At 37.2% G+C, this 14,211-nt stretch overlaps 1 protein-coding gene and 1 long non-coding RNA gene across 2 annotated transcripts in view; one reads left to right on the top strand and one right to left on the bottom strand.

Annotated features, from left to right (window-relative positions):
* LOC136844584 (uncharacterized) overlaps positions 1–14,211 on the bottom strand; it is a 303,347-nt gene that overhangs the window by 231,066 nt on the left and 58,070 nt on the right. The gene's annotated exons all lie outside the window — the stretch shown is intronic.
* On the top strand, positions 9,243–11,855 carry LOC136845194 (hemocyanin A chain-like). Its single transcript, XM_067115231.1, has 3 exons — positions 9,243–9,363; positions 9,595–11,106; positions 11,304–11,855. Exons 1-3 carry the CDS (start codon positions 9,291–9,293, stop codon positions 11,723–11,725), a joined length of 2,007 nt encoding a protein of 668 aa, XP_066971332.1. The 5' UTR covers positions 9,243–9,290; the 3' UTR covers positions 11,726–11,855.

The following is a 14,211-nucleotide window of genomic DNA, read 5'->3' as shown; positions in this document are numbered from 1 at the left end:
TTATTCCAGTTCCATTCACAGAGAAGGAAGGCAAACTGGATATGCTGGTAAACAGTGTGCTTTCAGAGAACTGCATGAGACTTTGGACCTATGCAAAGGAGAGCACATTGCTTGGAAGTGTCTCCAGCTAATGTTCCAGTCAACTCATACTGAAGTCTACTACCAGGTCATAATACTGCTACTATAACTAGAAATATTTTTGCTAGGTATTTGTAAATCTTGACAGCTTACTTCTGTACATCTTCAAATTCCATAATCAAAACTCTTACCACTTTTAGCAAGAAAACCATTGTTTCTGTCAAATGGAATTGTTTAGTCCTCTTACCCTTGTTTACTTTAAATTTTTCATTCTAAAGGTTTTGTTTAGCCTTATCTGTCCTTAGATTGGTCTCACGTTTGGGATTCATTGTAAAAGGCACTATTTTGACCAATGTTCTACTGACCTTGAAGATAGCATCCTTCTCCTTCTCCTTTCCAGTGACCTTGCAACAGGTATCAGACCACCACTTCCTAAAGGGAAATGCTAACAAAACCAAATTCCGTGAGAAAAATCAGAGCAGGAGCAGAAGAAAACACTGTGACACTCCAAAATGGGATGCAGAACAGAAAAAAATGTCGTACATGTGGATTTAATATTCATTTAAATGGTAAATCCTGTCCAGCTGAAGGCAAGTTGTGTTACAAATGCTGATACTGTGGACAATAAAGTAGGGTCTGTGAAAAAGCAAGTAAAGGTTTGTAACCCATGCAGAAAAATCTGGAAATGCAAGTAAAATTCCTGTTATTTTAAGTTGTTTGGAAAGATGTTTGGTGTTACCTACTGATCTTTACCTTCCAGGAAAGGCATATTTAAGAAATGAATATGTTATTGCTGATACAGGAGCTGAAATGACAGTTGCTGGCAAACAGGTGATGCCTGGTCTAAAGCTAAATGAGGAGGATTTTTGAGACTTTGATGATAAGCTTGAAAGTGGTAATGGAAAGTCATTGGCCGTACTGGGCCAGATTGAGTTGATCCTGAAATGTAATGGGCATGAATGCATTGAAAATGTGATATTTTTTAATGACATAAGAAGTGAAGACTTGTACATATCCCTTCAGGCAGTAAAAATCTTGGGATTGTGCATGAAGATTTCCCATTTCCTTTGAAGAAATCACTTGGGCATTAAGTATCTGAAGTTAAGGAAACAGTAGGGGCAAAAGAAACTGCTGATAATAGAGAAAGGAAACATTCATTTAATGGAGAGTATCCAGTTTTTCAAAGCAACAGGAAATTAAAGGTAATGAAAGATGCACCAATGAAGATAGAACTCAAGGATGACGCAAAGCCAGTGAGTTACCCACTGCGAGAAGCAGTGAAAAGAGAGCTTGATGAAATGATTCAACAAGATGTCACTGAACATGCTGGGGATAGGCATGCAGAATGGTGTCATCCAACTGTAGTTGTACCTAAGCCTGCAAGAGGTGTCAGAAAGACAGTCGATTTGACGAAGCTAAACTTGCATTTACACAGACCTGTGCACAATGCAGACACCCCAGGATGCTGTAAATGAGACTGTTCATGGTGGTAAATTTTTAACAGTTTGTGACGCTATTTAAGGATACTGGTAGGTAAAAATACAAGAAGAATCGAGGGATTTGACAACCTTCCTGACACTTTGGGGAAGATTTAGGTATAAGAGAGCACCATTGGGTTTTATTAACACGGGTGATAGCTATAAATTTAGAGAAGACCTCGCTACTGATGGCTTAAAAAGGGCCCATAAGGTTGTGGATGATGTATTAATATCCAGTCGCACAGGTGGGGAACATATAAGAGATGTAAAGGCATTTTTAAAACAACTGTTGAACATGGTGTTATGTTGAACCCAAAGAAATCTAAATTTGCCCAAAGTTCTATGCGATTTGCTGGATTTGTTTTGTCTGAGAAAGGCACGAAAGTAGACTCAAGCAAACAAGTTATTGCAGACTTTCCAACCCCAACTAATGTAACAGAACTGCGAAGTTTAATGGGTATGGCAAACCAGTTGGGACTATTTATTCCTCATATTAGTGTAGAAGCAGTGCCACTGAGAGACCTTCTGGAAAGTAAAAATCAGTTTTTATGGTTACCCCTTCACAAAAGAGCTTTTGCTGAAGTGAAGAAACTTCTTACTAACCCCCAAATTCTTGCACACTTTGATGCAAATAGGGAGACTCGAATTTATACAGATGGAATCACACTAAAGGGACTAGGTTTCAGCTTTATGCAAAAACTTGATCAAGGACAGAAACATACCACTTGTGGAAGTCGATTCTTGGCTGATGTGGAGAAAAAGTATACAATGATTGAGTTGGAGGTATCAGCAACTAGACATGCTATTAAAAAGTACAGACTACTTAACAGCTCCCACATTTCATCATTGTCACAGATCATCGACTTTTTAAGTTATTCGATGACTCGGACTAAGCCGAGTTACAGAACTGGAAGGCAGAACTTCAGAGTCAATTTCAATTTCAAGTCGAATGGAGAAAGGGGTAGGAGCATGCCATTGCTGGGTGTGCCCCAACTGATGACCCAGACTAAGCTGAGTATGATTTATACCTGCACACTATTTTGTCAGTGAAAATTTGTACACTGAATGATTGCTTAGTTATTGAACCTATCATCGAAAGTTTACGGAATGCTGCCAGAGCTGACAGCGATTATATGAAGCTTGTTGATGCTGTCAAGCGTGATTCTGTTGCTCTGAAAATGCCTCAGTTTTGTGAAGCATTTCAAAGCTATCCGACACAAACTAACAGTTAATAACAAGCAGACTTGCAATTCCAAAAGGATAAAGAAAATTGGTGTTAGAACGTTTGCATATAGCCCACCAAAGAATCACAAGGACCAAACAGAGCTCTCGGATGTGTGTATATTGGCCATGAATTGCAAATGCTATAAAACAACTAACAGAAAAATGTGAAGCATGACAATGCTATCTTCCAAGTTTAGGAAAGGAAACTCTGGAGTCAGACTCATTACCCAGTAGATCTTTTGAGAGTTTCAGCTGACCTATTTTGCTGCAAAGGCAGACATTTTCTGATTTATGTTGATCACCTGAGCGGATATCTGATGGTTCCTAAATGAAGAGATGATTCCTCAGCGAAAAAAGTTATAGACCCTGTGATAAGGATGTTGGCTATCACAGGTAAACCACAAAGAATGCATACTGATGGCTGGCCACCGTTCAGAACAGTGGAATCTCAGAAGTTCTTAGAGAGGAAAGGCACTAAATGGACACCAAGTTCACTGCATTTCCTAAGTAGTAACTGGCATGAAGAGGAGTTCGTGAAGAAAGTAAATACTATGCTGAAAACACTTGAAAAGGAAACAACAGATGAGACCTTTTACGAGGCTTTATTAGAACTAAGGAACACACCACAAATGGATGAAAGATCGCCGAACCAAGTTATTTTCGGAAGAAACCTTTAGATCTACAGTCCAAACTTACCACAAGGCATTGATGTTGGAGAAGAAAGAGGGTGAAAAATCGGTAAAGAGGAAAAATATTGTTGATAAGGTTAAAGAAAGATATGATGAGAGTTCCAAAGACCTGAAACAATTTGCTGTAGGAGATTACGTCTGCTTCCAAAAACATATTACAAAAGAATAGGACCGGAAAGGCAAAATCATTAAGGTCGGACTACGTAACAGGATCTACCAAGCTAAAATAACCCCGACTGGTAAGTTATGTGGAGAAATCATTGTTTTCTTCGTATGCTTAGCAGCCGATCAGAGGGGGATGATATTTCATTACCTGATATCAATACAGAGCCTTTGCGAAGGCGAAGCCAGAGAGAGAGAGGCAAAAGATAGTAAGTTTAGTACCATAGTTTAGCAGCATAGTTATGGAAGCTTTTATATTTTGTCTGTACTTACTGTGCATTGATAGTGCTGAAAATCTGGTAAATAAAAATACAAAGAAATTAGAAAGGTTGCTATATACTGAGTTTGCGATCTGTAACTGTCGTTAGGGGTAGTAGATGTAAAATGACTGTTGAAGTAATGCATAATGGTTATTTCTGTTTACAAACTGTTGTCATGTATCTATCGTATTTAGCAGCTGCCTGTCTGTCTTATTCGAGTTCTGTGAACAGTGGAGGCAACACTGTTGAATCACATTAGGGAAAAAATAATTCAAGTCTTTCTCTAGTCTTTATTTTAACCTGATTTAGTATACTACAATAATAGCCTAGGAATTCTGCTGATGTCTACACTGAACAAAATTCTTATTCTGGTAGAGCATATCATCTGGGACACTGGTACTGACATAATCTTTATAGAGATGAATGAAAAGGACCCCATGCCAAGTCAGGCCCACTTCTATCTACAGCATGGCCAGCCCTATGAGAGCTGAAAGTCAGCTCAGTGGTCTGGTTAAACTACTTTAATAATAATAATAATCTATCTACAGAATGCTGATGAATGTCCACAGAGATTATGTTCTACCTCTGGTAGGAATAAGATCTGGAACATTTGTTATCTATAACATATTTACAGATACTGGAAAGTTATTTCATGCCCAACTTTCTGAAGGCTTCAGAAGTTGTCTTTCAAGCGCTGTGAAAAAAATAAGCCTTGTGTCAAAAGCAACACCACTTACTGATAAAAACCTGCTTCACTTAACTCAAGATAGAAGTGAATCATTTTAATAAAAATGTCATCATCTGTATATTGTACAAGCTATTTTAAATGATAAATGGCAAAAGCAAAAACTAAAAACTACAAGGATCACAACCATTATGATATAAAAAATCCAACATAAGTCTAGGGTTACTCAACACAAACACGCACACATAAAACTACTGAAAGTCTGTCATTTAAAGAGAGAGAGAGAGAGAGAGAGAGAGAGAGAGAGAGAGAGAGAGAGAGAGAGAGAGAGAGAGAGAGAGAGAGAGAGGATAAATAAAAAAAACATTTGAAAACAAAAAGTTGCTCAGCATGGGAGCAACAGGGAAGTAAATTAAATGCAAAGAGATAGGTTACGGAAAAAACAGGTGTGTTTAATGCAGAGGCTAGAAGAGAGGCTGATATGAATGACAAAGAAAAAGAAGAAAGGGTTAGTGTAAAGTTTGGAATACTTGTGGAAGTGACTTCTAAGGATGTAAAGAAGGCTACAAAAATGTTGATGAATGAAAAGACTTCTGGAGTTTAGGGGATTACAAGTGAGATGCTGCAATACTGTAGCTGACTAGGGTTAATAAAGTATATCTGGATGATGGAAAAGTTACAAATAATTGCTCCACTGTATAAAGTTAAAGGTGATAGAGACGACTGTAAGTCATAGAGGGACAATGTTACCTAACAAACCAGGGAAGGTGTACAACAGGATTTTGAGGAAGTAAGATACTTGATGGAAGAACTGATAGGGAAGGACAGTGTAGGTTTAGACAGCAGATCAAGTTCAAGATGGAGTCATTAGAGGGGCAACGTGGAGGGTGTTGAGAAAGTATAGTATGCATGTTAAGCTGTTGAAAGTGATTAAACGACTTTACAATAGATGTGAAGTTTGGTACAATATGAAGATCAGCAATGACTGGTTTTGTGTAAAAGTATGTCTGAGACAACAGCATGATATTTCTCCATGTCTGTTCAGTATCTTTATGAACTCTTTGCAAAGTATGGGCAGTTTAAGAAGAAATTACTGGTTGAGAAATAAGTAGATATGTAGAAGTGGTAAAAAGGTTACCGTGGGTTAGAGGCCGGATCAAAGGATTTTGAGAGGGAAATTGATAATAGGTTGGCAAAGACTGTATAATTCAGAAGCGCTTTGGGGAAGGAGGAATAGACGACATAACTGTTGGGCAGAACGAGTAACAGAGGTATGTTCAAGAAGCGCATGATTGCATGCAAGATGGTGATGAATGGCTGTGAGTAAGGGGTTCGACGCAGAGCTGAAGAACCCCGTGTAGGGGTATGAAGCAGATGATAATGTGCAAGCTTTTCTCAGCTGGAGTTTCCACCACAACTGAATTAGTTAAAATGTGAGTGTGGCAGTGACCATTGTGTTATCTCTCCCCTGGAGCGATCTCTGCTGGAAGGAACAGCTCAACATATATATATATATATATATATATATATATATATATATATATATATATATATATAATAAATATATATATATATGTGTATATATATATGCATATATATATATATATATATATATATATATATATATATATATATATATATATATATATATATATATATAGTGTGTGTGTGTATGTGTGTGTGTGTATATATATATATATATATATATATATATATATATATATATATATATATATATATATATATATATATATATATATATATAATGATGTACTCTACAGTGAATAAGAAGGAGAAACCACAGAGCATGAAAGGAAATACAGGTCATAATTTGTCCAAACAGTTGTCGCCCTCCATCAGGCTTCTTCCGGGGAACTTTACTGACTGAACAACCTACCGTATACATATGTTTACATTTGAGTGGATGATTTGCATAAAATAAAAAAAAAGTTAATACGGTAAACAGTGCTTACAGCTATTACAGGATATCATAAAATACTTCATTATCTATTACATACTTCATCAAACATGAAGGGTTGCATTCTAATAGGACAAAATACGTATCTATGTAAATACATAAGTCAGTATCTTGAATAAACATATACTGTTATTATTTTCCTCACTATATTGACTGCAGGCTGTTTCTCTGAAATTTCTCTCGATGAGATGACTATTCCCGAGAGCAATATGTGATTCTGACCAACGAATTGGACAAAACCATGCCCTCAAATGGTTATAAAAGGCACTGTATTTCTGATCAGCAGTACTGCTGTACTTCTGCTGTGCTATTTCCAAGTTTTTCCGACTGCCCAATATATATGGAATCCCGTATACTATCCTACTGTCACATATGGGGCCGTTTCTGGTTAAAGTTTCACCTATAGTATTTGGATACAAAAGTCCAGCTGTTAAATTTACCAATTTAAGCGGCTGGGTAACACGATCAAAGGCTGGCTGGCATGTACTGTACGTTCATTATTATTAAAGGTAGCAGCAGTACTGGCGGTAAAAATATTTTTCTTGGCAAGCAAGGAACATTCATCTACGTCTTGTGAGGTAGAATTATGCTTAAAGACCCAATCCATATGCATCATCTACTCGTTATCAAAATGTTCAGCGGTTAGTACTGCCCTAAAATGGAAGACTGTAGTGTCTGCAAAAATACAAAACTGAAAAAAAAAATGGTAGATACTCCCTTGCCTTACTACTGATTTTGCAGATACTGCAAATGGAGCCCCCTAAATACTCGCGGAAAGCATTGAAGAATCATTCTGAAACTGCAGTAACTTGTGTATTAGTGTTTCACGAGCCCAATAAGTGGCATATCTCAATTTCGAAAATTTTGCAGATACTGCAGTTTTCCATTTTAGGGCAGAATAGATGAGGAGCTATTGAAACGGACCATCTTGTTCCTGATTGTCTGGCTTGCTTATTACGAGAGGACCTTGCACTAATAGTGAGTCTATTTTTGCTACCGTTTCGAAGTACTTTGACTTCAAAAATAAGTGTTATTTCCAGTTACTCTGACATCTAACAAAGCCACAATGTGGCATTCTTCCTTACTGCTTGTAAACTGAACGTACTGATGTATGATCTAAGTCCAACTGAATTTTTCTAATGCTAACTATGTGGTTTTTATGTTCAACATAACGGAACAATAAGATGTAGGGTAAAACGGAATTTGCTGGCCATCTATTTTAAAACTCCGTGTCAGAGTTAGAAAGAACGGGTGAAGGGTAATTTCTCATCTGCGTAACCAATTTATAAAATATTCTACATTAAAAGCAAAGTAAGAATCTACTGCGCAATGTCTAATGGACTGTAAAATGATATAAGTTAAGTATACCTTAGTTTTACCAGACCACTGAGCTGATTAACAGCTCTCCTAGGGCTGGCCCGAAGGATTAGACTTATTTAACGTGGCTAAGAACCAATTGGTTACTTAGCAACGGGACCTACAGCTTATTGTGGAATCTGAACCACATTATAGCGAGAAATGTATTTCTATCACCAAAAATAAATTCCTCTAACTCTTCATTGGCCGGCCGGAGAGTCGAACTCGGGCTCAGCGAGTGCTAGGCCACAACTCCACCGACTCACCCAAGGAAGAGCTGTAAAATGATATAAACTGGGTTACATAGGCTATATGTTTAACGATTTAGGAACAAATATATATAGTATAAAACTATGCATGAAGTAAACACCGAATTGAAACATTTTTAGAGATCGAAGTACAATACAGTAATTAGTGACCTTGACCTCTGAATGCATAATGCCCAGGATGAAGTTAAGAGAAGAAAGAGAGGTGAAAGTGGCCTTTAATTCGCGTCGTTCCTTACGAATTGAACTCGAAGGACCTTCAAGATTCCTTTCGTTCTCTACGTCACAACATACACAGATATCTATTTGTTCCAGTTTTGCATTATTTCTTGTTACTATTAACATAAATGCTTTATTTCTACTCTTACTGTGTACACTCCACATTGTATATTTCATGGAGCTTTTCATTAGTTTATTGCATTGCCATGATTAAAGCATCTTTTAGTGCAGTGACCTCTTTGAGCTGTCTTTTACCAGACCAAATAATGAAGACAGCCTTTGCCCCGAAACTCTGAGTTATCGTGAGATGAATTCTTTGCACGAGAGACGGCATTCACATGCACATACAAATGAACACATACAAAACTACTTACACACTCATATGTATTCACACACACACACACACACACACACACACACACACATATATATATATATATATATATATATATATATATATATATATATATATATATATATATATATATATATGCTAGTGTGTGTGCCTTAAAATGCTTATTTTCTCTATCCTTCTTCTCTCAGTGAAACTGACACTTGATACACATCTTTTTTGTTTCATACATAAACTATTTTGTGAGAATTTGTGGATAATTTTTATTTCGCTGGAAAAACCTTAAAATCTAAATTTTCATTACTGTCAATTTATTCGGTTTCTAGTATATATACTCAATATTACATTTAAAATTGGAATTCAACAATACATTCTGTTGTGTCTGTCTACGTGACAACAGTCACATCTTAGATGACAACTCGTCAGCCTAATTTGATAAGATTGCTTGTATCCAAGTTTGCGGAACAACATAGACTAACTTCCGTAGGCCTATTCGTCTGGGTATATATAAAGGATAAGGAACTTTGGGTTCGGCAGTTCACCATGAGGGCCTTCGTCTTCCTGACGCTCCTGGCCTTCGGCCTTTGCTGGAACACAGTTCAGGGAGATGACACAGGTAAGTTGCCCGGAAGAACCTCAAGTGATACCTTGAGTTTCTAACGAAGAACAGAATCAAGGGAAACATCTGTAAACACTTTCATAAAGCTCTTCAATTCAATTTTACTGTGACGTATGATGTTTTGTAGTTGTCTTCACAGTAGTCATTGTTGCCATGATTTCTGTAAACAAATTATAAATCTAGTATATGGTGTGAGGGAATAATCTTTTCTATTAAATGTCTTTACAGCTCAGAAGCAGCAAGATGTAAACCATCTGCTATGGAAGATCTACGATAAATTACAGTTCCCTGAGCTGAAAAGTGTGGCCCTTTCCTTTAATCCAGAAGCTGACTTGAGCAGTTACAAAGATGGCGGCCGTGCTGTCCATCGACTGGTCCAAGAGTATACGGATGGAAGACTCTTGCCGCAAAAGACTTGGTTCTCTCTCTTCAACGAACGACACAGAGAGGAAGCTCTTCTCTTATTCGATGTCCTGATACAGAGCAAGACATGGAGCAGTCTCATTCAAAATGCAGCCTATTGGCGTGAGCGCATGAACGAGGGCCAGTTCGTCTATGCACTGTATACTGCCATCATCCACTCTGATTTAGGACATGGAGTTATTCTACCGCCACTGTATGAAATCACACCTCACTTGTTCACTAACAGTGAGGTCATCCAGAAAGCTTACACAGCTAAGATGAGAAACACCCCAGGCAAATTCGAAATGAAATTCACAGGTACAAAGAAAAACAAAGAACAGCGCATTGCTTACTTTGGAGAAGACATTGGAATGAACCTGCATCATGTAACTTGGCATATGGACTATCCCTTCTGGTGGGAAGACAAATATGGACATAACTTGGACCGTAAGGGTGAACTCTTCTTTTGGGCCCACCACCAGCTTACCGTTCGCTTTGACGCAGAACGTCTCTCCAACTGGCTTGATGTCGTAGATGAACTTCACTGGGAAAAACCAATTGTTGAAGGTTTTTCACCTGAAGCCACATATAAATATGGAGGAGAATTTCCGTCTCGCCCTGACAACATACTTTTCCAAGATGTTGAAGGTGTGGCCAGGGTTCGAGACATGATCATCACAGAAAGTCGAATTCGGGATGCCATTGCCCATGGATACATACTGGCCAAAGATGGTTCAACAATTGACATCATGAATGACAGTGGAATTGAAAAACTGGGAGATATCATCGAGTCCTCAATGTACAGTCCCAATGTCCAGTATTATGGCCAGCTTCATAATCTAGCTCACGTTATGCTTGGTCGCCAAAGTGACCCTCAGGGCAAATACAATAGGACTCCTGGTGTTATGGAACACTTTGAAACAGCAACACGAGATCCAAGTTTCTTCAGACTTCATAAGTATATGGACAATATTTTCAAAGAACACAAAGACTCTCTTCCTGCATACACAACAGAAGAGCTGCTCTTCCCTGGCGTATCTGTACTGGGTATTGATGTTGACAGAGACCTCAAGACGTATTTTGAGGATTATGAATTTGATCTACGAAATGCAGTTGACAGCGCTCAGGGCATTCAGGAAGTGGATCTAAAGGCTAATGTTCGTCGACTGAATCATCAGGAATTCGCTTTTGTTGCTGACGTTAACAACAACAATGGCAGGAATGTGCTTGCTACCTTCCGTATCTTCTTGTGTCCCCAGTATGACAACAACAAGATAGAATACACCCTTTCTGATGGGCAATGGCAGTGCATTGAAATGGATAAATTCTGGAAGAACTGTAAGTCTTATGATATGTTGACATATTGTAATTACAATCACAGGAGAATTATTTATGCATTTGTCACAAATATTTATACAATTGATGTGTCAGCTTTTAATGTATATAACTGTTTGGTTTTCTATTTTGAATCTTAACCTTACCTCATAATTCCAACTAGTTGCACACAATAAAAATAACATTTCTTCTCTTTCTAGTATCACCAGGATCAAATCGCATTACTAGAAGATCAAGCGAATCATCTGTCACTATTCCTGATACACCATCCTTCCAGACACTCATTGATGCAGCAGATGCAGGTAGGACCTTTGGTGCATTCCAGTACACACGATCTTGTGGCATCCCTAACAGAATGCTTCTACCCAAAGGAAAGAAAGATGGTATGGAATTTGCACTGGTCTTGGCAGTCACAGACGGGTCTTATGACGCTGTTCATGGTGCTGCCGCTGCAAATGAAGATGGTGGCAGCCACGCCCACTGTGGGTCCCATGGCGAACCATACCCGGATAAGCGCCCCATGGGCTTCCCACTGGATCGTCACATTCCTGACAAGAGGGTATTTGACGAGACTCCCAACTTCAAATACAAAATTGTGAAAGTCTACCACGAAGAGATATAGATTTTTCAACTTTTTACTATTGGATTTATGACACACTGATGTTCCCAATGGATAAATGAATATTTTGTAATGTCTAGATGATGAAGAATGCAATAAAAAGTTATTGAAAAAAAATGGTTCTGGTTGCTCACTGGCCTTTGATTTTATCCAATAATTTGCTAAATCAAAAAATTATTTGGTCACTTGAATCCCGTGAGGAGTTTTGTTCTCTTATTCCTTTCATTCATGCGATCATATTTACCAGCACTTCCTTGCCATTAGAAAAGGATTTAAAGCTACTAAAATTGACATCTTCACGTGAAACGCACAAGTAAACTAAAGACAAGCTAATTGTTCTCCTAGGAAATACTACAAAGTTAATAAGATGTTCAATGTTTGTACAGAATCTCAAGTAATATTTCTTTTTGCGTAACTGAAAATATAAACAAGATTTTTATTCAGTTTAGGGAGACTTCTTAAATCTAATTACTAATATTCTTTGAACTGATAGCAGATTTAAAACAAGGCTTTCAATGAAAAGAATAATTTTGTTATGGCTAGCAAGGAAACGTTTTAACACTGTCAGTGTTTTGGCTTCAGTTAATCAATTACATACAAACAGCTTCTGGGAAAGTTTGCAAGATTTATCTATCTATCTATCTATCTATCTATATCTATATATATATATATATATATATATATATATATATATATATATATATATATATATATATATATATATATATATATATATATATATATATATATATATATATATATATATATAATTGAAAATCACGAGCTAATATGCAATGACCATAAAATCTGTCATAAAGTCCCAAAAGGAAACAAGTAAGAAATGCACCAAAGTTTCTTCGGCGCAATCGGGTTTTCTGTACTGTCGCTACAGCCTATAATCAAGGCCACCGAAAATAGATCTATCTGTCGGTGGTCTCGGTATAATGCTCTAGGAGCCGCGTCCCGTGAAACTTTAACCACGGCCCGTTGGTGGCCTGGCCTATATCGTTGCCAGAAGCACGATATGGCTAACTTTAACCTTAAATAAAATAAAAACTACTGAGGCTAGAGGGCTGCAATTTGGTATGTTTGGTGATTGCAGGGTGGATGATGATATATCAATTTGCAGCCCTCCAGCCTCAGTAGTTTTTAAGATCTAAGGGCGGAGAGAAAAAGTGCGGACAGAATAAAGTGTGGACGGACAGACAAAGCCGGCACAATAGTTTTCTTTTACAGAAAACTATAATGAATAGCTTTATTGGAGCTATTACTGTTATCTGACACCGTCAGACTCAAAAATGTGGGCTTCATGATGTCAGGCAGACGATGTCGGTTAGACAAAAGTGCTAGCTTCAATCCAGTTTTTAATTTTTCCTTTCTCGGCTCTATATGTATGTATGTATGTATATATATATATATATATATATATATATATATATATATATATATAACTATATAAATTATATATATATATATATGTATGTATGTATGTATGTATATATATATATATATATACATATATATATATATATATATATATATATATATATATATATATATATATATATATATATATATATATAAATATATATACATATATGTGTATTATATATATAATATATATACTGTATGTATTTAAATTGATATTTATATATGTTATGGGAGTGTGTTTGCAGTTTTATGTAGAAACCATAACCCATTAATCGAGACAGAAAAAGAAACGCACTGAGGAATCTTAGGAGCCACAGAAGGGCAGGTGTGGGAGTATCACCAATTTACCATTGGCCACAATAACCTGGAATTAAAAGCGCTCAACAAAAGCTGACGGAGGCTCTTCGTTCGATAAAGTAAAGCTTCTTGAGGACGCACACGAAGAGGCTTTGGTTTTTCTAGAAGCCATGTCTGAGGAAGAGCAGGCAATGAATGTACTGTATATCAGTCTGCTGGTAGAAAGGTACTGGGACATAGGGGTAGGTAATAAGACGGAACCTTGGATATCGGATGGGACCTGTGATGGACAGAAGCAAAAGGCACATGCATATAAACATCTGGGAGGAGATGAAGAATGCGTACAAAAACATGATAAATGCTCAAATTTGGATGCTAGAAGAAAATGTTAAATGCTCAAGTTTGGATGCTGAAGTTAAACGAAGATCAAGAAGAGATGCGAGAAATATTCGGACAAAATTATTAATGGCATACCCGTGGGTGAAAAGAAAAAGAAAAATACTGTCAGTTGGAGGGATGGGACAATAATTCCATCACCTGAAGAAGAAAGGTAACGCTGGGTTTTACATTTTTGTGAAGTCATGAATACGAGGTACGAAGGGGGTAATTTGCCCGATGCTGAGAAAGACCTGAATTTGCTTATGAATGAATTCAGTTTCTGAATTGGAAGCAGTAATAAAGAAACTTGAGAGATGAAAAACACCAGGTTGTGATGGAATCACTGCAGAGATGAGTATAAACGAAATTGAAATGACTCCTCG

The sequence above is a fragment of the Macrobrachium rosenbergii genome, chromosome 13 (genome assembly GCF_040412425.1).
Source record: "Macrobrachium rosenbergii isolate ZJJX-2024 chromosome 13, ASM4041242v1, whole genome shotgun sequence".
In the NCBI taxonomy this organism is placed as follows: domain Eukaryota; kingdom Metazoa; phylum Arthropoda; class Malacostraca; order Decapoda; family Palaemonidae; genus Macrobrachium; species Macrobrachium rosenbergii.
The sequence above is the reverse complement of the archived record's forward strand: the minus strand, read 5'-3'. Positions and strand labels throughout refer to the sequence as shown.

Coding starts and splice junctions, on each gene's coding strand:
- LOC136845194 (XM_067115231.1), top strand. CDS start 9,291: ATGAGGGCCTTCGTCTTCCTGACGCTCCTGGCCTTCGGCCTTTGCTGG. Junction 9,364..9,594: donor AGTTCAGGGAGATGACACAG/GTAAGTTGCCCG, acceptor ATGTCTTTACAG/CTCAGAAGCAGCAAGATGTA. Junction 11,107..11,303: donor GGATAAATTCTGGAAGAACT/GTAAGTCTTATG, acceptor TTCTCTTTCTAG/TATCACCAGGATCAAATCGC.